This window comes from Oncorhynchus clarkii, chromosome 10 (genome assembly GCF_045791955.1).
Source record: "Oncorhynchus clarkii lewisi isolate Uvic-CL-2024 chromosome 10, UVic_Ocla_1.0, whole genome shotgun sequence".
NCBI classification, from domain to species: domain Eukaryota; kingdom Metazoa; phylum Chordata; class Actinopteri; order Salmoniformes; family Salmonidae; genus Oncorhynchus; species Oncorhynchus clarkii.
Window position 1 is genome coordinate 30661634 of NC_092156.1, and position 21745 is coordinate 30683378.

The 21745-nt window shown below is 42.6% G+C and overlaps 1 protein-coding gene across 2 annotated transcripts in view; it reads left to right on the forward strand.

Moving 5' to 3' along the window:
- LOC139418261 (mediator of RNA polymerase II transcription subunit 13-like) overlaps nt 1-21745 on the forward strand; it is a 156667-nt gene that overhangs the window by 35702 nt on the left and 99220 nt on the right. For both annotated transcript variants that reach the window (XM_071167584.1, XM_071167585.1), the window contains exon 3: nt 2010-2178. In XM_071167584.1, coding sequence (XP_071023685.1) covers nt 2010-2178 — 169 coding nt within the window. The remainder of the gene's footprint in view (nt 1-2009; nt 2179-21745) is intronic.

Below are 21745 nucleotides of genomic sequence, written 5' to 3' on the forward strand. Positions count from 1 at the left end.
ATTTTCAAACAGTACATTTATGTTTTCCAATGGGCCTGTGCATTTGGGTGAGGTTTTTTTCTCACCTGAGTAGCCTAATTTCACTGCCAAATATCAAATTAAACCACCTAGCGTTCAGCGAAATAACAACACAATGTCAAATACAGGTAGCCTAGTCAAATAATTAACATCCAATCACATTAACCATTACTCTCTTGGAGGAAACCTACACTCTTGCTCAGACATTTAGTAACAAAACATGACAATTTCAAAAATAATCCACAGGAGGTTTTTTTGCGACAATAAAGACGACTTTCGAGTAGTAAGACATATATTAAAGCAACAGATACCATTAATAAGAAGGGGCTAGAAGCATCTTATATGGTGAGCTTCCGATTGGCTAGGACAGGCTAGCCCCATACTATTGTGGAGGACTTAATTCTTCCTGCTGCCGCATATATGGCTGAGACAATGCTGGGGGAAAAGGCATGAACACTAAATACAGGCACAGACTGTGTGGAATATATATTATTTGTTTTATTTGAGACTCAACATTGCAGAGTTATGTTCATCCTTTCAAGCACACCCTTCTCATTAACCTGTGGTGAGTTATTCATAATTTTTGATGAATAAATTATGTTTTATATGTAAAATGACTAAATAAAGAGCAAAATAATTGATTATTATTATATTATTATTTGTGCCCTGGTCCTATAAGAGCTCTTTGTCACTTCCCACGAGCCGGATTGTGACAAAAACTTGCACTCATTCTTATGTTTAATAAATGTATCATATAGTGTGATGGCAATGATGGCAAAAAACGAAATTTGAGAGTGCGCTGACCCTGGTGCTAGAAGGGGTACGCAGCTGGAGGTTGAATCTTTGAAGGGTTACGAGACTATAAAAGTTTGGGAACCACTGATGTAGACTAGCCTACCCTCACTGTATCTGTGAGATGTTGGCTAGAGTGCACCAGCCATGACCAAAGTAGGCACATTTGCTATTTAAAGGGATACTTCAGGATTTCTCCAAACTTTTGGATACCATTTTTATGTGTCTGTGTCCAGTATAAAGTTAGATGTAGTTTCGCGAGCCAATGCTAACTAGTGTTAGCGCAATAACTGAAATGTGTGGGTCTACTGGCATGCTTTTGTGACTAAATGATCGTTTGAGTTGAAAATGCGATGGAAACACATTGAACTTTAGATTTTTATTCAGTACATGCAAGTTTTAAAAGAAAGTACATTTTGTGTGCACTACATCATCAAACGCAGATTTTTTTTATCCGCAACAAGTCCATTTGGTGGAAACACCAATGTTGGTAAAATGCGCATATTTTCTTTATGCAGATTCTAGAATATTTGCGTTAAAATCTGTCGCCAATTAGATGGAAACCTAACTAATGAGACCACCTCAATCATTTGGGATCAATCACAAGACTTCTGTGTTGGCTATGTTGTTTGATATAATTTAAGACTCTGGGTTTAAGGAACTGGCAGGTACAGCAGAATAAAAAGGTAAGTACTGACCTCCCCCGGACCTCCCCACTACCCAGCCTTAGGCCTACATCAGCACCACCAGGGGATTGTGCATTTAAACATATTTCTAGCTAGCTACTGAAGAGTTGCCAATTACCAAGCACCCAAAACAGTCAGAACTTTCCATTCCTTCTGCGGCAGTCTTCTGCCAACATCATTATTAGGCTAAAAAAGGTACATTTGCCTATGATTTGAGCAGTGTGTGTGTCGTATTGCCATAGAAATGATGTTTGATGCAGCTGATTAGCAGTTGCTGCTGTTTCAGGAGTTAAGGGTCACTGCAGGTGTCTCTACTGAACCTTTTTACCAGTTGCTTGCTGCCTCTGCAGCAGTTCATCTTTTCAAACTGAAGGCTTGACTTTTATTGTTTCATCTTATGCCAACCGAAACACTAAAGTGCATGAAGACGAGACACATTAAACATTTGTTTTTAGAAAATCACTCCGTCCTGTCTCTAACCCTATCGCTCTCTCTTTCTGTCTGTCTCTATAGCTGAGGAAGACGGTGTGTGGGAGAGTGGTCTGTCCTATGAGTGCAGGACGCTCCTGTTCAAAGCAATCCATAACCTGCTGGAGCGGTGTCTCATGAACCGTAGCTTCGCACGCATCGGCAAATGGTTCGTCAAGCCCTACGAGAAAGATGAGAAGCCCATTAATAAGAGGTAAGATGCTCCTACTCACTCCTCTTAACTCCCCAGTTCCCCCTTCTTCCCTTCCCTTCCCACTCCCCAGTTCCCCCCTTCTTCCCTTACAACTCCCCAGTTCCCCCCTTCTTCCCTTACAACTCCCCAGTTCCCCCTTCTTCCCTTACAACTCCCCAGTTCCCCCCTTCTTCTCTTCCCCTCTCCCCAGTTCCCCCCTTCTTCCCTTCCCTTCCCACTCCCCAGTTCCCCCCTTCTTCCCTTACAACTCCACAGTTCCCCCTTCTTCTCTTCCCCTCTCCCCAGTTCCCCCCTTCTTCCCTTCCTCTCTCCCCAGTTCCCCCTTCTTCCCTTCCCTTCCCTTCCCACTCCCCAGTTCCCCCCTTCTTCCCTTACAACTCCCCAGTTCCCCTCTTCTTCCCTTCCTCTCTCCCCAGTTCCCCCCTTCTTCTCTTCCCCTCTCCCCAGTTCCACCCTTCTTCCCTTCCCCTCTCCCCAGTTCTGCCTTCTAACCATCCCCAGTTCCCCCCTTCTTCCCTTCCTCTCTCCCCAGTTCCCCCCTTCTTCTCTTCCCCTCTCACCAGTTCTGCCTTCTACCCATCGCCAGTTCCCCCTTCTTCCTTCCCTCTCTCCAGTGTCAACGCTCCCACTGGTGTTGTAGTAACTCACTCAAGGATATAATAAAGATGGATTGAAAACTTAATTTATCAATAGTTCAAAAACATCTGCTATGTGCCTCATTTACACTTGCGTGCTCTATTAGTGGTCTATTAATCAATCAGATATAAGTGCCCCTCTAGCTCCCTTACCGGGTAGATTTTGTCCTGAGCCCAATACCCACTGTCATCTCCCACAGAGAAGTGTGCTGCCTGCGTTGGTTAAATCAAGTTGTGAAGATTTTTAACTGGAGAGCAGGCTACAGACAGTGTCAAGCCTGTTTTCTATACTCCGTCGGCTGTACTCCCTGGAAATGTGTTGTCGAGCCGCAGCAATGGCTGAGCCACCCCCTCTACCCTCTATTTGGTGGGCAGGATTTGTCTCTGTCAGTGTCTGGCCTCTTACATAAGAGGAGGTACACGGCTGCTGAGGAGAAAACAACCGAGGTGGTGACACTCAGTCACTGCCTTCATCTAGCTCCCTGTTTCGCCCAGATGTTTGTGTGTATTGATATTTCAATGGAGGCTTAGAGCTCTGTTTATGTAGACCTCCTGTCCCCTTTCATTTCAATGTGAATATAGCCTATGTATTTCTGAGGTGAAGCTTCTGCAGATTAAATACTTAAACGGCAGTCAGTGTGGTGTGGTTAGCAGCCCGGAGCAGGGATTGAAAGGCAAATGAGGAATGACTGATAAAAGCCCCTAACTAACAAGCTAGGGGAGACGGGAGCTCTGTTCTGTTTCATACTGGATGGACTCACGGTGTTGTCACAGTGCAGTCATCCCAGGCAAGGTATTGTGTGTTTTTGTTTTTGTAGTAGATAAATGTCTCATATGTTGTTGCCAGAAACCCCAGGAAATCAGGTGACCACGGGAAATGCAGTCGGGTGAAGCAGGCAGGCATCATTGTGATGTGATGTGAAATCTGGGAGCTACTGGCTGGCTGGGGCCACAGGAACTGGTGGTGGTTGATTCTATGGTTAGTTGTTTCACACTCAGTCGGTGCTACTGTGGTAACAGCCATAGTTGATTATCTGATGGCTGTTATATTTTTATCTGATGATCACATCATTACTCCTTGTTAAAAATTACAATGTTTTCATTGCGCTTGAATGGGAATAAAATGGCTCAATTTTCGCATAACTAATCATACTACTAACACCCAACCTCAGCAGCACTGCTCTCTCTCTCTTTACCTCTGCTGGCTGGCCCAGTCGAGGAAAATGAACAATGGGGTTTCCTCAGTCAGCCCTGGAATTCGCAGCCAGCCAAGCCAGGCCCTTTCTCTCCAGTCTTCACCCACTGTGCTGCAAGGGGATGGGGACAGGGTATAAATATTGTAGATCTTCAGCCACCCAGAAAGGGACCAGTCATGATCTCCTTAGGATGTTGTTGTTGTTCTTCACTCAGCAGTTTGTTTCTGTTCCAGCCGCTCGGCCACAGAGGCCAGACTAAGAGCAAAGCCATGACGATCGGACATTCATAACACATGGCTTGTGTTTTAATGTTGTGCCCGGTCGGAACAACTGGTCTATCTGAGGAGGAGGCCTTGTACCTTTTAACCACCATATTTCAAGAGGAAAAGTTGCTTATTATCCTTTCTATTTAACTGGGACATTATAAGGATGTTTATTTCCAGAGAGTATTGTTTGAGTTGTTAGACTGTTAGGTACACAGTGCTGAGGTGCTGCTCAGAGAGAGAGAAGGAGCTCTTTGCTTTACCTCCCCAGTGGCCAGCTCCAAGTCTCCCAGCTATGTGTGTTTTTCACCATGGCAAGGTTAAATTTGTCCTAGAGGAGCCACCGTAGATGGCTGTTCTTCCCCCAGGGAGCCTCCATCCACCAGGTTGGCGATACCGTACACCTTATCACACATACCTTCGTGCAGTGGTTCCAAAACCTTTTATAGTCTCGTACCCCTTCAAACATTCAACCTCCAGCTGCATTCCCCCTCTAGCACCAGTGTCAGCGCACTCTCAAATGTTATTTTTTGCCATCATTGTAAGCTTGCCACACACACACACACGCACGCACGCACGCACGCACGCACGCACGCACGCACGCACGCACGCACACACACACACACACACACACACACACACACACACACACACACACACACACACACACACACACACACACACACACACACACACACACACACACACACACAGACACAGACACAGACACAGACACACACACTATAAAATACTTTTATTAAACATAAGAATGAGTGTGAGCTCTTATAGGACCAGGGCACAAATAATAATATAATAATAATCAATAATCTTGCTCTTTATTTAGCCATCTTACATATAAAACTTTTATTTGTTCATTGGAAATTGTGAATAACTCACCACAGGTTAATGAGAAGGGTGTGCTTGAACGGATGCACATAACTCTGCAATGTTGGGTTGTATTGGAGATAGTCTCAGTCTTAAATCATTTACCACACACAGTCTGTGCCTGTATTTAGTTGTCATGCTATTGAGGGCCAAGAATCCACTCTCACATACAGTTGAAGTCGGAAGTTTACATACACTTTTGTTGGAGTCATTAGAACTCGTTTTTCAACCAATCCCCAAATTCTTGTTAACAACTATAGTTTTGGCAAGTCGGTTAGAACATCTACTTTGTGCATGACACAATTAATTTTCCCCATAATTGTTTACAGACAGATTGTTTCACTTTTAATTCACTATATCACAATTCCAGTGGGTCAGAAGTTTACATACACAAAGTTGACTGTGCATTTTAAACAGCTTGGAAAATTCCAGAAAATGATGTCATGACTTTAGAAGCTTCTGATAGGCTAATTGACATAATTTGAGTCAATTGGAAGTGTACCTGTGGATGTATTTCAAGGCCTACCTTCAAACTCAGTGCCTCTTTGCTTGCCATCATGGGAAAATCAAAAGAAATCAGCCAAGACCTCATAAAAAAATTGTAGACCTCCACAAGTCTGGTTCATCCTTGGGAGCAATTTCCAAACGCCTGAAGGTACCAAGTTCATCTGTACAAACATAAGTACGCAAGTATAAACATCATGGGACCACGTAGCCGCCATACGGCTCAGGAAGGAGACGCGTTCTGTCTCCTAGAGATGAACGTACTTTGGTGCGAAAAGTGAAAATCAGTCCCAGAACAGCAGCAAACACAGTAAAACGAGTCCTATATCGACATAACCCGACAGGCAGCTCAGCAAGGAAGAAGCCACTGCTCCCAAACTGCCATGAAAAGCCAGACTACGGCTTGCAACTGCACAAGGATCGTACTTTTTCGGGAAATATCCTCTGGTCTGATGAAACAAAAATATAACTATTTTGCCATAATGACAATCGGTATGATTGGAGGAAAAAGGGGAGGCTTGCAAGCTGAAGACCACCATCCCAACCGTGAAACACGGGGGTGGCAGCATCATGTTGTGGGGGTGCTTTGCTGCAGGAAGGACTGGTGCACTTCACAAAATAGATGGCATCATGAGGAAGGAATATTATGTGGATGTATTGAAGTAACATCTCAAGACATCAGTCAGGAAGTTAAAGCTTGGTCGCAAATGGGTCTTCCAAAGCTAACTTCCAAAGTTGTGGCAAAATGGCTTAAGGACAACAAAGTCAATGCATTGGAGTGACCATCACAAAACCCTGACCTCAATCCTATAGCAAATTTGTGGGCAGAACTGAAAAAGCGTATGCGAGCAAGGAGGCCTACAAACCTGCCTCAGTTACACCAGCTGTGTCAGGAGGAATGGGCCAAAATTCACCCAACTTATTGTGGGAAGCTTCTGGAAGGCTACCCAAAACGTTTGACCCAAGTTAAACAGTTTAAAGGCAATGCTACCAAATACTAATTGAGTGTATGTAAACTTCTGACCCACTGGGAATGTGATGAAAGAATTAAAAGCTGAAATAAATCCCTCCCTACTATTACTCTGACATTTCACATTCCTAAAATAAAGTGGTGATCCTACATGACCTAAGACAGGGAATTTTTACTCTGATTAAATTTGAGGAATTATCAAAAAATTTAATTTTAATGTATTTGGCTTAGGTGTATGTAAACTTCTGACTTCAACTGTAGGTACGTGGTTGCAAAGGGCATCAGTGTCTTAACACTGCGATTTGCCAAGGCAGGATACTCTGAGCGCAGCCCAATCCAGACATCTGGCAGTGGCTTCTGATTAAATTTTCACAGAACAGCTTTTTGCAATTTTGATGAGGCTCTCTTTTTCAGATATCGGTAAGTGGACTGGAGGCAGGGCATGAAAGGGATAACGAATGCAGTTGTTTGTTTCATCAGTTTCGGGAAAGTACCTGCGTAAATGCGTACCCAATGCACTCAGGTGCTTCGCTCTTTCACATTTGACGTTGTCCATAAGCTTGAATTCAGTTGCACACAAAAAATCATACAATGATAGAAAGACCTGTGTGTTGTCCTTGTTAACCCTAACCCTAATGCAGACAGAGATGAGCTCCAACTTTTTAATCATGACCTCAATTTTGTCCCGCGCATTGAATATACAGTAGTTCAATTGAATATAGTTCCCTGTAATCCTAGATTCAGATCACTCAGGTGAGAAAAAACATAATGAGAAACTCATTATCATGCAAGTGATCAAACAAGTGAAAATTATGGTCAGTAAATAAAACTTTTAAGCTCTTCTCTCAATTTAAAAAAAACTTGTCAATACTTTGCCCCTTGATAACCAGCAATGTTGTAAATGTTGTAAAAGCGTTACATGGTTACTGCCCATGTATCATTGCATAGTGCAGAAAATACATGAGAGTTCAGGGGCCTTGTTTCAACAAAGTTAACCATTTTCACTGTAGTGTCCAAAATGTTTTTCAAGCTGTCAGACATTCCCTTGGAAGCAAGAGCCTCTCGGTGGATGCTGCAGTGTACCTAAGTGGCGTCCGGAGCAACTGCTTGCACGCACGTTACCACTCCACTAGTCTTTGACAACTTTTTGGGCCTTCCTCAGACACCGCCTGGTATAGACGTCCTGGATGGCAGGAAGCTTGGCCCCAGTGATTTACTGGGCCGTACGCACTACCCTCTTTAGCGCCTTGCTGTAAGATGCCGAGCAGTTGCCATACCAGGCGGTGATGCAACCATGCTCTCGATGGTGCAGCTGTAGGGGACCCATGACAAATATGAGGAGGACTGCCTTCTTCACAACTGTCTTGGTGCGTTTGGACCATGATAGTTTGTTAGTGATGTGGACACCAAGGAACTTGAAACTCTCAACCTTCTCCACTACAGCCTCGTCAATGTTAATGGGGGACTGTTCGGCCCTCCTTTTCTTATAGTCCATGATCAGCTCCATTGTCTTGCTCACATTGAGGGAGAAGTTGTTGTCCTGGCACTACACTGCCAGGTCTCTGACCTCTTTCCTATAGGCTGTCTCATTGTTGTCAGTGATCAGGCCTACCACTGTTGTGTCGTCAGCAAACTTAATGATGGTGTTAGAGTAGTGCACGGCCACGTAGCCGTGTGTGAACATGGATTTCAGGAGGAGAATAAGCACACCCCCGATGGGCACAAGTGTTGAAGATCAGCGTGGCAGATGTGTTGTTGCCTAACCTTACTACCTGGGTGCGGATCCAGTTGCGGAGGGAGGTGTTTAGTCCCACACTATGGTGTTAAATGCTGAGCTGTAGTCAAGGAACAGGATTCTCACATAGGTCTTCCTTCTGTCCAGGTGAGAAAGGACAGTGTGGAGTGCAATTGAGATTGCTTCATCTGTGGTTCTGTTTGGGCGGTATGCAAATTGGAGTGGGTCTAGGGTTTCTGGTATGGTGGTGTTGTTGTGAGCCATGACCAGCCTTTCAAAGCACTTCATGGCTTTCGAGTGCAACGAGTCATTAAGACAGGTTACCTTCACTTAAAAAAACAAATAATGATAGAAAAGCAGTGCAAGTTTGAATTTTGTAAAGTTAGTGTGGGATAATTATCGATCAATAATGACAAACCTCCTGGCATTGACAACTTAGATGGAAAGCTACTGAGGGTGGTAGCTGACTCTATCGCCACTCCTATCTGTCATATTTTTAATCTGAGCCTAGAGGAAAGTCTTTGTCCTCAGGCCTGGAGGGAAGCCAAAGTAATTCCGCTACCCAAGAGTAGTAAAGCGGCCTTTATTGGTTCTAACAGCAGACCTATAAGCGTGCTGCCAGCTCTTAGCAAACTGTTGGAAAAAATACAATGCTATTTCTCTGTAAACAAATTTACAGACTTTCAGCATGCTTATTGAGAAGGACACTCAACATGTACTGCACTGACACAAATGACTGATGATTGGTTGAAAGGAATTGATAATAAGAAGATTGTGGGAGCTGTACTGTTAGATTTCAGTGCAGCCATTGATATTATTGACCATAACCTGTTGTCGAAAAAACTTATGTGCTATGGCTTTTCAACCTCTACCATATTTAGAGGGTTTAATGGAAGCTTCTCTAATGTCAAACATGTAAAGTGTGGTGTACCGCAGGGCAGCTCTCTAGGCCCTCTACTCTTTTCTATTTTTACCAATGACCTGCACTGGCATTAAACAAGTAGCAACTACAGCTAAAGAAGTCACTGAAACCCTTAACAAAGAGTTGCAGTCTGTTTTGGAATGGCTGGCCAGTGACAGATGATGATGCAGTTGATGGTGATGCAGTTGATGCCAGGTGATGGAGTTGGCTTGCTGGCACATTCTATGCTCACTTCGAGGCAGATAATACTGAGCCGTCCAGGAAGACTCGCTTCTCCGGACTACCAGGTGCTTACGATCTCCAAGGCTGACGTGAGGAAAACTCTCAAAAGAGTGATTACTCGCAAAGCTACCTGCCTAGATGGCATCCCTGGCAGCGTCCTCAGAGTGTGTGCTGACCGGCTGGCGGGCATCTTCCCGGACATCTTCAACATTGCTTTAAGGAGGTGACATGCCCAAATGACTATTGCCACATCGTGCTTACCTTGGTCATCATGAAGTGCCTCTGGACCCACTCCAATGGACCCACTCCAATGGACCCACTCCAATGAACCCACTCCAAGAGATCCACGGAAGATGCCATTTCCATCACTATTCACATGGCTGTAACACATCAAAAAACACCTTCTCCACACTAACTGTTAACACATGGGCCCCCAGGGGTGTGTCCTCAGTCCTCTGATGTACTCCCTGTTCACCCATGACTGCGTGGATTTGCACAACACCAACTCCATCAACAAGTTTGCTGACGACACCACAGTTGTAGGCCTGAGGGTCCTCTCCAAATACTACTGCTGCACCATCGAGAGCATCCTAACTGGTTGCATCACGGCCTAGTACGGGAATTGCTCCATCTACGACCGCAAGGCCCTCCACAGCAGGTAAAGACGGCCCAGTACATCACTGGGACCGTGCTCCGACCCATCCAGGATATCTAGTCGAAACGGTGCCTGAGGAAGGTGAGCAGTATCACCAAGGACCTGACACACCCCAGCCACAAGCTGTTCTCTCCCTTGCCATTGGGCAGACGGTATCGGAGCATGATGTCTGATACCAAAATGCTCAGAGACAGTTTCTATCTACAAGTAAATCAGACTGCTGAACACTTGAACTGGACTGACCACCTGCTCTGATTCTCCACACCTTAGCACACATGCACTCACTCATGCATACACACACAGAGATATACACACACACTCTTATACATTCATGCCACACACATCACAACTGCTGCTACCAAACTCTTATTATACGGCATCTGAGGTAAAGTAGTGACTGGCTACAACTGGACTGAGGCGCGGGAGAATGAGCCAACTGAAGGGGGAGGGGGGAAATGACAGTATATTGTTTTTATTGATTCTTATTAAGTAAACGATATTAGGCCTACACTACCATTCCTGCGGGTCCCGCGGGAGTCCTGTTCCCGTGTCAACCTCTAGTGTTGAGTACAGATAAATACTTTTCTCAGGTGACCTGGGTAAACGTGTTAACGTTAGAGTTGTAGGCCATGTCATGCTGTCGTCGCAGCAACCGTGCTGCAGCTTAAAAGTCACACTTTCCCAGTCACTATAATAATCGAATGTCTTATGCAAAGCAGGCTAGCTCAGACTGCAAACTCACTGTGTGGTTGTGCTGCAAAACTCATCCTCTTCAAAGAGTATCTTAAATAGTCCCACAGCACACCACCTCACACCCCCTCATCAGTCCCCCATCACCCCCCCCCTCCCCAAAACAAAATATGATAAGTGGTTGTCCCACCTAGGAGGGAGAGAGGGAGAGAGATCAGGTCTGTAAACCTGCTCTAGATAACCCCAAGGCACCTTTCTGAAGTCTTCTGCTGCTGTAATGTGTTTGAGAGAGAATGCACTGTCTGAAGAGGAAGAGAGAGAACCTCCTCGTTGTCATGGCAGCAGGGAGATGCACCCCGGGATGGGGATTGTGTGTTTCCATGGGGAAGGAGGATGCCTGTCCGCTATTGGTCAGCTTCAAACAGACTATGTCTATGTGTTGTTTAGCCTAGACCTAATTGGTCCCATTTTCAAAGAGCTCAGAAATTCTTTAAGATCAGTCATCTCCTAGCCAATGTTCATAATATTAATAGAATTTTATTGATATGTTGATAGATTTTGCTTGATAATTCTGCTTGATCTCAACATTTCCTTTTAAATATGGCTAAGTGTTAAATTCACTAAACAACACATGAAGTCCATGTATACTTTAGTGTTAGCTTCTGTTAGATTTATAGCAGATTGAACAGGTTCTTTGTTATTAAATGGAATGAGTGATATCAGTTTGCCTTACTGACAATTAATTAATGCAATGCAGTGCGTTATGCAATGGAGCATATGCCTGTGTGTTTATGACAGTGTTTGCATCCGTGGGTTGTACAGTTCTCCTTGCTCGCTCTTCCCCTCCTCTCTTCCTTTCCTCCCTCCTTCTTTCCCTCCCCCATCTCCTTCTCTCTCTCGCTCTCTCGCGCTCTCTCTTGCTCTCTCGCGCTCTCTGTCCTTCCCTCCCTTCCTCTCAGATGGAGAGATGGAGGGGGAAGGGAGGGAGGTGAGTGACACTCCTCTCCTGTGCAGGGTGGAATCAGAGCGCAGAGCTGCGTTAAGTAGGACAGTGCAGGATAAAGACACACATACACACACTGCCTCCAGTCTGGGGCTAAAGCACTCAATGTATCCCCTCCCAACACACACATGCAGATACAAACACACAAATATACACAAACATTCACAGGTAGATAGACACATGTTTACATACATAAAACAATAACAAACACACAAATGCACATGAAGACAGACAAATACAGTGCTTTCAGAAAGTATTCACACCCCTTGACTTATTCCACATTTTGTTGTGTTACAGCTTGAATTCAAAATTGATTAAATATATTTTTTCTCTCACCCATCTACACACAATACCACACAGTCTCTCTCTATGTGACACAGTCTCTCTCTATGGCACACGGTCTCTCTCTATGGCACACGGTCTCTCTCTATGGCACACAGTCTCTCTCTATGGAACACAGTCTCTCTCTATGGAACACGGTCTCTCTCTATGGCACACTGTCTCTCTCTATGGCACACGGTCTCTCTCTATGGCACACAGTCTCTCTCTATGGCCGCCAGTCTTTCTCTATTGCACACAGTCTCTCTCTATGGCACACGGTCTCTCTCTATGGCACACGGTCTCTCTCTATGGCACACAGTCTCTCTCTATGGCACACAATCTCTCTCTATGGCACACGGTCTCTCTCTATGGCACACAATCTCTCTCTATGGCACACGGTCTCTCTCTATGGCACACCTGGCTTCCTACTGTCCCACCGTGACCTCCCAGTTTATCTGCCCTGGGGGCAGGGAGAGGTCGTCCCACGTTGACCTCCCAGTCAGTCTGCACCAAGGCCCCAGGACAGGATGCTCTGTTGGAACCTAACAGCAGCCAGAATGTCTGAGTGGAGACAGACAGGAGAAAGAGGGAGGCTGTTCCAGAGACAGACAGACCGTAGTAAGGAAATTATGGAGCGATTTCATTGCCAACAGAAACTGTATTGGAATTCAATATTTTTTTAATTTGCATTTAGATATTGAATTTGTAATGCACACATTCAATAATTGTATTTCATGATTTGACATGGAATTGAATGACTTACATTCAGTTTTAAAGTTATATTTCAATTTAATTGAATATTCAAATTCAATATTTGTATTTTCAGTTACAGTGTGTTTATTTTGCATTCATTTTCTGTGTATCAAGTTCACTAACTATAATTTCAAGTTTACCAAAGTTTCATATACAGTGCCTTCAGAAAGTATTCATATCCAATGACTTATTTCAAATGTTGTTGTGTTACAGCATGAATTAAAAATGTATTTAAAAAATCAAATAATAACTCGACCACTCACGAACCCTCACTGTCTTCTTAGTATGAAACTCTAGTGTACATTTTGCTTTGTGTTTTAGATTGTTGTCCTGCTGAAAGGTGAATTCATTTCCCAGTGTCTGGTGGAAAGCAGACTGAACCAGGTTTTCCTCTAGGATTTGTCCTTTGCTTAGCTCCATTATATTTATTTTTTATCCTGAAAAACTCCCCAGTGCTTAACGATTACAACCATACCCATAACATGATGCAGCCAGCACTATGCTTTAAAATATAGAGAGTGGTACTCAGTAATATGTTATATTGGATTTGCCCCAAATATAACACTTTGTTTTCATTACAAAAAGTTAATTGCTTTGCCACATTTTTTGCAGTATTACTTTAGTGCCTTGTTGCAAACAGAATGCATGTTTTGGAATATTTTTTATTATTCCTTCTTTTCACTGTCAATTAGGTTAGTTTTGTGGAGTAACTACAATGCTGTTGATCCGTCCTCAGTTTTCACCTTGTCACAGCCATTCAACTCTAACTGTTTTAAAGTCACCATTGGCCTCATGGTGAAATCGCTGAGCTGTTTCTTTCCTCTCTGGCAACTGACTAAGGAAGGATGCCTGTATCTTTGTAGTGACTGGGTGTATTGATGCACCATCGAAAGTGTAATTAATAACTTCACCATACTCAAAGGGATATTCAATATCTGTTTGTTTTTTATCCATCTACCAATAGGTGCCCTTCTTTGCGAGGCATTGGAAAATCTCCCTGGTCTTTGTGGGTAAATCTGTGTTTGAAATTCACTGCTCGACTGAGGGACCTTACAGATAATTGTATGTGTGGGGCACAGAGATGAGGTAGTCATAGAAAATCATGTTGAACACTATTTTTGCACACAGTGAGTCCATGCAACTTATTATGTGACTTTCTTCTGAACTCAAGCTTTTCATTATTAATTAATTTGTAAAAATGTCTATAAACATAATTCCATTTTGACATTATGGGGTGTTGTGTGTAGGCCAGAAAAAAAATCTAAATTCAATTCAGTTTAAATTCAGGCCGTATCACAACAAAATGTTGAAAAAGTCAAGTTGTTCGTGTACTTTCTGAAGGCAATGTATATGCTATTTAGCAGACACGAAAAGGTCTGCTTGAAACAGCAGGACAATAACCTAAAACACAAGGCCAAATATACACTGGAGTTGTTTACCAAGACTGTTCCTGAGTGGTCTAGTTACAGTTTTGACTTGAATCAGCTTGAAAATCTGTGGCAAGACTTGAAAAATAGCTGTCTAGCAATGATCAACTTGACAGAGCTTGAAGACTTTTTAAAATAATAATGTGCAAATATTGTACAATCCAGGTGTGCAAAGCTCCTATAGACTTACTCAGAAAGACTCACAGCTGTAATCACTGCCAAAGGTGATTCTAACGTATTGACTCGGGGGAACACTTATCTAATCAATATATATTAGTCTTTTAAATTTTTCAGATAATTTCTTTAAATGTTTGAATTGTTCTTCATCTTTGACATTAGAGTATTTTGTGTAGATCGTTGACATAAAATGGCAATTAAATCCATTTTAATCCCACTTTGTAACACAACAGAAAGTGGAAAAGGTGAAGGTGTGTAAATAAAGTCACTGTACGCACGCACGCACACACGCACACACACACGCACACACACACACACACACACACACACACACACACACACACACACACACACCCACGCATGCACACGCACACACACACGCACGCACGCACACACACACACACACACACACACGCGCACGCACACACACACACACACACACACACACACACACACACACACACACACACACACTCACACACTCACTCACACACTCACTCACTCACTCACTCACACACTCACTCACACACTCATCAACCCATCCCTGCGCCCACCCAAGTTGTATCTCTAGCAACAGGAATTCCTTAGAGACCAGCAGTGTTTGGCCATGTGATTAGGCAGGGATGCAGGCAGCTCTGTAGATGTTGCCTCTTGTCAGAACAGAGAGGGAGAGAGAAAAGGAAGGAGAGAGAGAACAAGAAAGAGAGTGAGCGAGATCCTGCAGAGCAGATAAATATGTCTCTTAAGCGCTACACAGGAGTGAGATTACCAACGCCAGTGAGTCCCCACTTCCTCTCTAATACCAGCCCTTTTACTGTGTCTAATACTAATACCATCTGGCCTCACAGAGAACACAGAAACACACAGCAACAGTCATAACCATCTGATAATCTCTCTCTCTCTATAGCAGATGTCATAATGCTACTCAAAGCCTTTTAGTAGCACGTTAAAATTCATATGAAAATGGCATAAAACAGAGATGTTAAAAATATGACAACAGAAGGGCTCCTATTACGGTAGTGAGTGAACTTGTGTACAGGGCTAAAGAGGGGGCTAAGCCATTCATGTTTCCCCTCGCTCTCCTCCCTTTCCTCTCCACTCCTCTGCCCACTCCCAGACCCTAACCAGGCATTCCTCCCATTCCATCCCCTCGCCTCTTCTCTTCCCATGTGACCTGGGGCTCTGGCAGAGCCTTGCTCATTCTGAGGAAGTCATCATCTGTGTGTGTGTGTGTTTCCTATGAACTCTCTTTTAGTTCAGTATACAGTTGAAGTTTGAAGTTTAAATATACTTAGGTTAAAACTCGTTTTTCAACCACTCCACAAATTTCTTTGGCAAGTCGGTTAGGACATCTACTTTCTGCATGACATAAGTAATTTTTCCAACAATTGTTTACAGACAGATTATTACACTTAATTCACTGTATCACAATTCCAGTGGGTCAGAAGTTTACATACACTAAGTTGACTGTGCCTTTAAACAGCTTGGAAAATTACAGAAAATTATGTCATGGCTTTAGAAGCTTCTGATAGGCTAATTGACATAATTTGAGTCAATTGTAGGTGTACCTGTGGGATGTATTTCAAGGGCTAACTTCAACTCAGTGCCTCTTTGCTTGACATCATGGAAAAATCTAAATAAATCAGCCAAGACCTCATACATTTTTTTGTAGACCTCCAGAAGTCTGGTTCATCCTTGGGAGCCTGAAGGTACCACGTTCATCTGTACAAACAATAGTACACAAGTATAAACACCATGGGACCACACAGCCGTCATACTGCTCAGGAAGGAGTGCAAATCAATCCCAGAACAGCAGCAAAGGACCTTGTGAAGATGCAGGAGGAAACAGGTACAAAAGTATCTATATCCGCAGTAAAACGACATAACCTGACAGGCCGCTCAGCAAGGAAGAAGCCACTGTTCCAAAACCGCCATAAGAAATCCAGACTACGTTTTGCAACTGCGCATGGGGGCAAAGATCGTACTTTTTTGAGAAATGTCCTTTGGTCTGATGAAACAAATATAAAACGTTTTGGCCATAATGACCATCGTTATGTTTGGAGGACAAAGGGGGAGGCTTGCAAGCCTATGAACACCATCCCAACCGTGAAGCACGGAGGTGGCAAAAACATGTTGTGACGGTGCTTTGCTGAAGGAGGGACTGGTACACTTTACAAAATAAATTGCATCATGAGGAAGGACAGTTATGTGGATATATTGAAGCAACATCTCAAGACATCAGTCAGGAAGTTAAAGCTTGGTCGCAAATGGGTCGTCCAAATGGACATTGACCCGAGCATACTTCCAAAGTTGTGTCAAAATGGCTTAAACTCTCTGGGATATGTGGTACGGTAGCATCCCCCCTCGCCAAGAGTCAATGAAAGTGCAGGGCACCAAATTCAAAACAGCAACAATATCATAATAAAAATTCCTCAAGCATACAAGTATTTCCCATCATTTTAAAGATAAGATTCTCGTTAATCCAGCCACCATGTCTGATTTCAAAAAGGCTTTACAGCGAAAGCACCACAGACGATTATGTTAGGTCACCACCAAGTCACAGAAAAACACAGCCATTTTTCCAGCCAAAGAGTGGAGTCACAAAAAGCACAAATAGAGAGAAAATTAATCACTAACCTTTGATGATCTTCATCAGATGACACTCATAGGACTTCATGTTACACAATACATGTATGTTTTGTTCGCTAAAGTGCCTATTTATATAAAAAGAAATCTCATTTTACATTGGTGCGTTACGTTCAGTAGTTCTAAAAACATGCAGTGATTTTGCAGAGAGCCACATCAATTTACAAAAATACTCATCATAAATGTTGATGAAAATACAAGTGTTATACATGGAATTAGAGATATACTTCTCCTTAATGCAACCGCTCTGTCAGATTTCAAAAAAACGTTATGGAAAAAGCTAACTATGCAATAATCTGAGTACAGCGTTCAGACAACAAAGCAGCCAAAAAGATATCCGCCATATTGTGTAGTCAACATTAGTCAGATATAGCATTATAAATATTCACTTACCTTTGATGGTCTTCATCAGAATGCACTCCCAGGAATCCCAGTTCCACAATAAATGTTTGATTTGTTCGATAAAGTTAATAATTTATGTCCAAATAGCTTCTTTTGTTAGGGCGTTTGGTAAACAAATCCAAACGCACGTTCAGGTCTAGCCGAACGTCTTACGAAAAGTTCAAAAAGTTATATTACAGGTCGTAGAAACCTGTCAAACTAAGTATAGAGTCAATCTTTAGGATGTTTTTATGATAAATCTTCAATAATTTTCCAACCGGAGAATTCCATTGTCTGTAGAAAAGCAATGGAACGAGAGCTAACTCTCTCGTGATCGCGCCTCACGATCCTGTGGCACTCTGCCAGACACCTGGCTCAATCCCCTCTCATTCTCTCCCCCTTCATAGTAGAAGCCTGAAACAAAGTTCTAAAGACTGTTGACATCTAGTGGAAGCCTTAGGAAGTGCAATATGACCCCATTTACACTGTATATTGGAATGGCAAAGAGTTGAACAATTACAAACCTCAGATTTCCCACTTCCTGGTTGGATTTTTTAAAGTTTTTTTTCGCCTGCCATATGAGTTCTGTTATACTCACAGACATCATTCAAACAGTTTTAGAATCTTCAGAGTGTTAGCTAACTTCTTTGCAAATGCCACATTACTGACAAAAGTTTGTACGCATAAACAAGATCTTTAACCGAGTAAAGGGAGACGTAAAGTAAGAATTGAACATGTAAATGTTAATTCATAGTCGTAACAAGGGTTTGAACGTTTACAGATCTAATTTAACATTTACTTTTGATGTTTTATGCTTGGCTTTTCTAATGATCCGAACAATTTACGGATGGATTTTCTTACAATCCTAACGACACGTATGTTCAACCTTTTGGCAGTTATCGCCCTCCATATTCTCAAGCCACCTATGAGTAGCTCCCCAAATAATTCTGAAAGTACATGCAATTTTCATATGTTCTGCCGCAAACTGTCATAAACAAATCTCACAAGTATCAGACACTGTAAACTCCCAGCTACTATATAAACAGTGCAACATTGAGATTATCCCACCCCTGGTTAGCCACTTAAGTTCAAGGCAAACTTAAAACTATCTGACAATTCATTTTCAGCAATATTGCCCCTGTCTGTCTGTGTGGTGCGCACGTTTCTCTGTCCGTATAGCCAGTTGATGTGATAATCTCGTGGGTTCCCCAAAACCCTCTTAATTATATGTTAACTGCAAGGTAGGCTTACCTGGCAGAAGTACAGTACCAGTCAAAAGTTTAGACACACCTACACATTCCAGGTTTTTTAATATTTTTTTTTACTATTTTCTACATTGTAGAATAATAGTGAAGACATCAAAACTATGAAATAGTAGTAACCATAAAAGTGTTAAACAAATCAAAATATATTTTATATTTGAGTTTCTTCAATGTTGTCACCCTCTACCTTGATGACAGCTTTGCACACTCTTGGCATTCTCTCAACCAGTTTCATGAGGTAGTCACATGGAATGCATTTTAATTCACAGGTGTGCCTTGTTAAAAGTTAATTTGTGGAATTCCTTTCCTTCTTAATGCGTTTGAACCAATCAGTTGTGTTGTGCCAAGGTAGGGGGGTATACAGAAGATAGCCTTATCTGGTAAAAGACCAAGTTCATATTTTGGCAATAACAGCTCAAATAAGCAAAGAGAAACGACAGACCATCATTACTTTAAGACATAAAGATCAGTCAATCCGGAAATGTATTTCTTTATTTCTTTAAGACATGAAGGTCAGTCAATGCAGAACATTTCAAAAACTTAAAAAAAAAATTCAAGTCCAGTCACAAAAACCATCAAGAGCAATGATGAAACTGTCTCTCATGAGGACCGCCACAGGAAAGGCAGACCCAGAGTTACCTCTGCTGCAGAGGATAAGTTCATTAGCGTCTCAGAAAATTAATTAGAGCCTCCGAAATTGCATCCCAAATAAATGCTTCACAGAGTTCAAGTAACAGACACATCTCAACATCAACTGTTCATAGGAGACTGCGTGAGTCAGGCCTTCATGGTCAAATTGCTGCAAAGAAACCACTACTAAAGTACACGAATAAGAAGAAGAGACTTACTTGGGCCAAGAAACACAAGCAATGGACATTAAACCGATGGAGATCTCTCCTTCAGTCCAAATGTGATATTTTTCCGTTCCAAACTCTGTGTCTTTGTGAGACACAAAGTATGTGAATGGATGATCTCCGCATGTATGGTTCCCACTATGAAGCATGGAGGAGATGGTGTGAGGGTCCATTGCTGGTGACACTGTCAGTGATTTATTTAGAATTCAAGGCACACTTAACCAGCATGGCTACCACATTATTCTGCAGCGATACGCCATTCCATCTTATTTGGGCTTAGTGGGACTATCATTTGTTTTTCAATAGGACAATGACCCCTCCAGGCTGTGTAAGGGCTATTTGACCAAGAAGGAGAGTGATGGAGTGCTGCATCAGATGACCTGGCCTCCATAATCACCCGACCTCAACCCAATTGAGATGGTTTGGGATGAGTTGGACCGCAGAGTTAAGGAAAAGCAGCCAACAAGTGCTCAGTATATGTGGGAACTCCTTCAAGAGTGTTGGAAAAACATTCCAGGTGAAGCTGGTTGATAGAATGCCAAGAGTGTGCAAAGCTGTCATCAAGGCAAAGGGTGGCTGCTTTGAAGAATCTCAAATATATCATATATTTAGATTTTTCAAAACACTTTTTTGGTTACTACATGTTTTCATGTGTTATTTCATAGTTTTGATGTCTTCACTATTATTCTACAATGTAGAAAATAGTAAAATAAAGAAAAACCCTTAGTAGGTGTGTCCAAACATTTGTCCTGTGTATCATAAGGAAGTATGTCATTTGTATCTATTATCTGCAAACTTTGCCATGAAATGAGCTGCAGCAGTACAGAACTGTCACTAGACAGGCACATTGGACTGCATATTCCTCTCTCGCTAGATGTGCAATTAATTTAAAGGGGAATTACGTTAAAAAATCTCAAAATTTCATAGTTTTCTTCCAGACCTAAAAATAATGGTCTTCTGATGTGATTTAAGCATTGGCATAGACTCAGAACATCCCATTTTGTTGTTTCTCTTTGAACAACTTTTTGAGAGTGAAAAAATTAAGACATCTAAAACCAGGAATGTTTTTTTATAGGGCCATTGGAGTTGCTTATTAACTTTTTTTTTTTTTACCAGGTATATTGACAAAAAACAGTGCACTGCCTCCTCTACACTAAGGACCGACGGAAGAGTTGCAGGGGAGAGGAGAAGAATGTGTCTATTTGAAAACTAGAAAGAATCTGCAGCTTACTACATGTTTCCTTTTTTAAAAGTAGCCCTCATGCTGGAAAAGGATAGACCCCTGGATTAGAGAGATGTCAGTACACTGTCTGGGTAGAGGAAGTGCTCTGGGTGCAGCACTGTTTCTCGCTCCCTGAAAAATATGAAATTAATTGGATTTCTCTGGTTTCTATTTCTCCTGGAGTCTTGTTCTTTCAAGCGCTCCCTCTCTCTCTCTCTCTGTTCTCTCTCTGTTCTCTCTCTCTGTTCTCTCTCTCTCTCTGTTCTCTCTCTCTCTCTCTCTCTCTCTCTCTCTCTCTCTCTCTCTCTCTTTCTCTCTCTCGTTGACTGCTCCAATCAGACATGTGTAAAGTGTATCTTCTCTATTTGTGGCAGAGAAGAATCTATTCTAAGTAATATGGCTTGGCTGTGTGTGAGCACGTGGGTGTGTAGAGTTGGTTTAGTGTGCTGCTACACCATAGCTCTAGTATGCTGCCTCAAGAAATGGTGTTTTAATGTTTATAAGTTGTGTATTTGTGTGTATATGCCACGGGTTGTGTGTGTGTGTTTGCGTGTGCACATGTTTTCCAGCACGTTCCCCGGCCTGCAGGCTGTGTTGTTGTGTGCTGTGGTCAGGTGGTCTGACAGTAGGGGGAGATGACATCACTCTGGAAGCGTCTCTCTCTCTCTCTTTCTCTCTCTCTCTCTCTTTCTCTCTGTTCTCTCTTCTCTCTCTCTCTCTCTCTCTCTCTTCTCTGTTCTCTCTCTCTCTCTTCTCTGTTCTCTCTCTCTGTCGCTCTCTCTCTCTCTCGCTCTCTCACTCTCTCTCTGTTCGCTCTCTCTCTGTTCTCTCTCACTCACTTTGC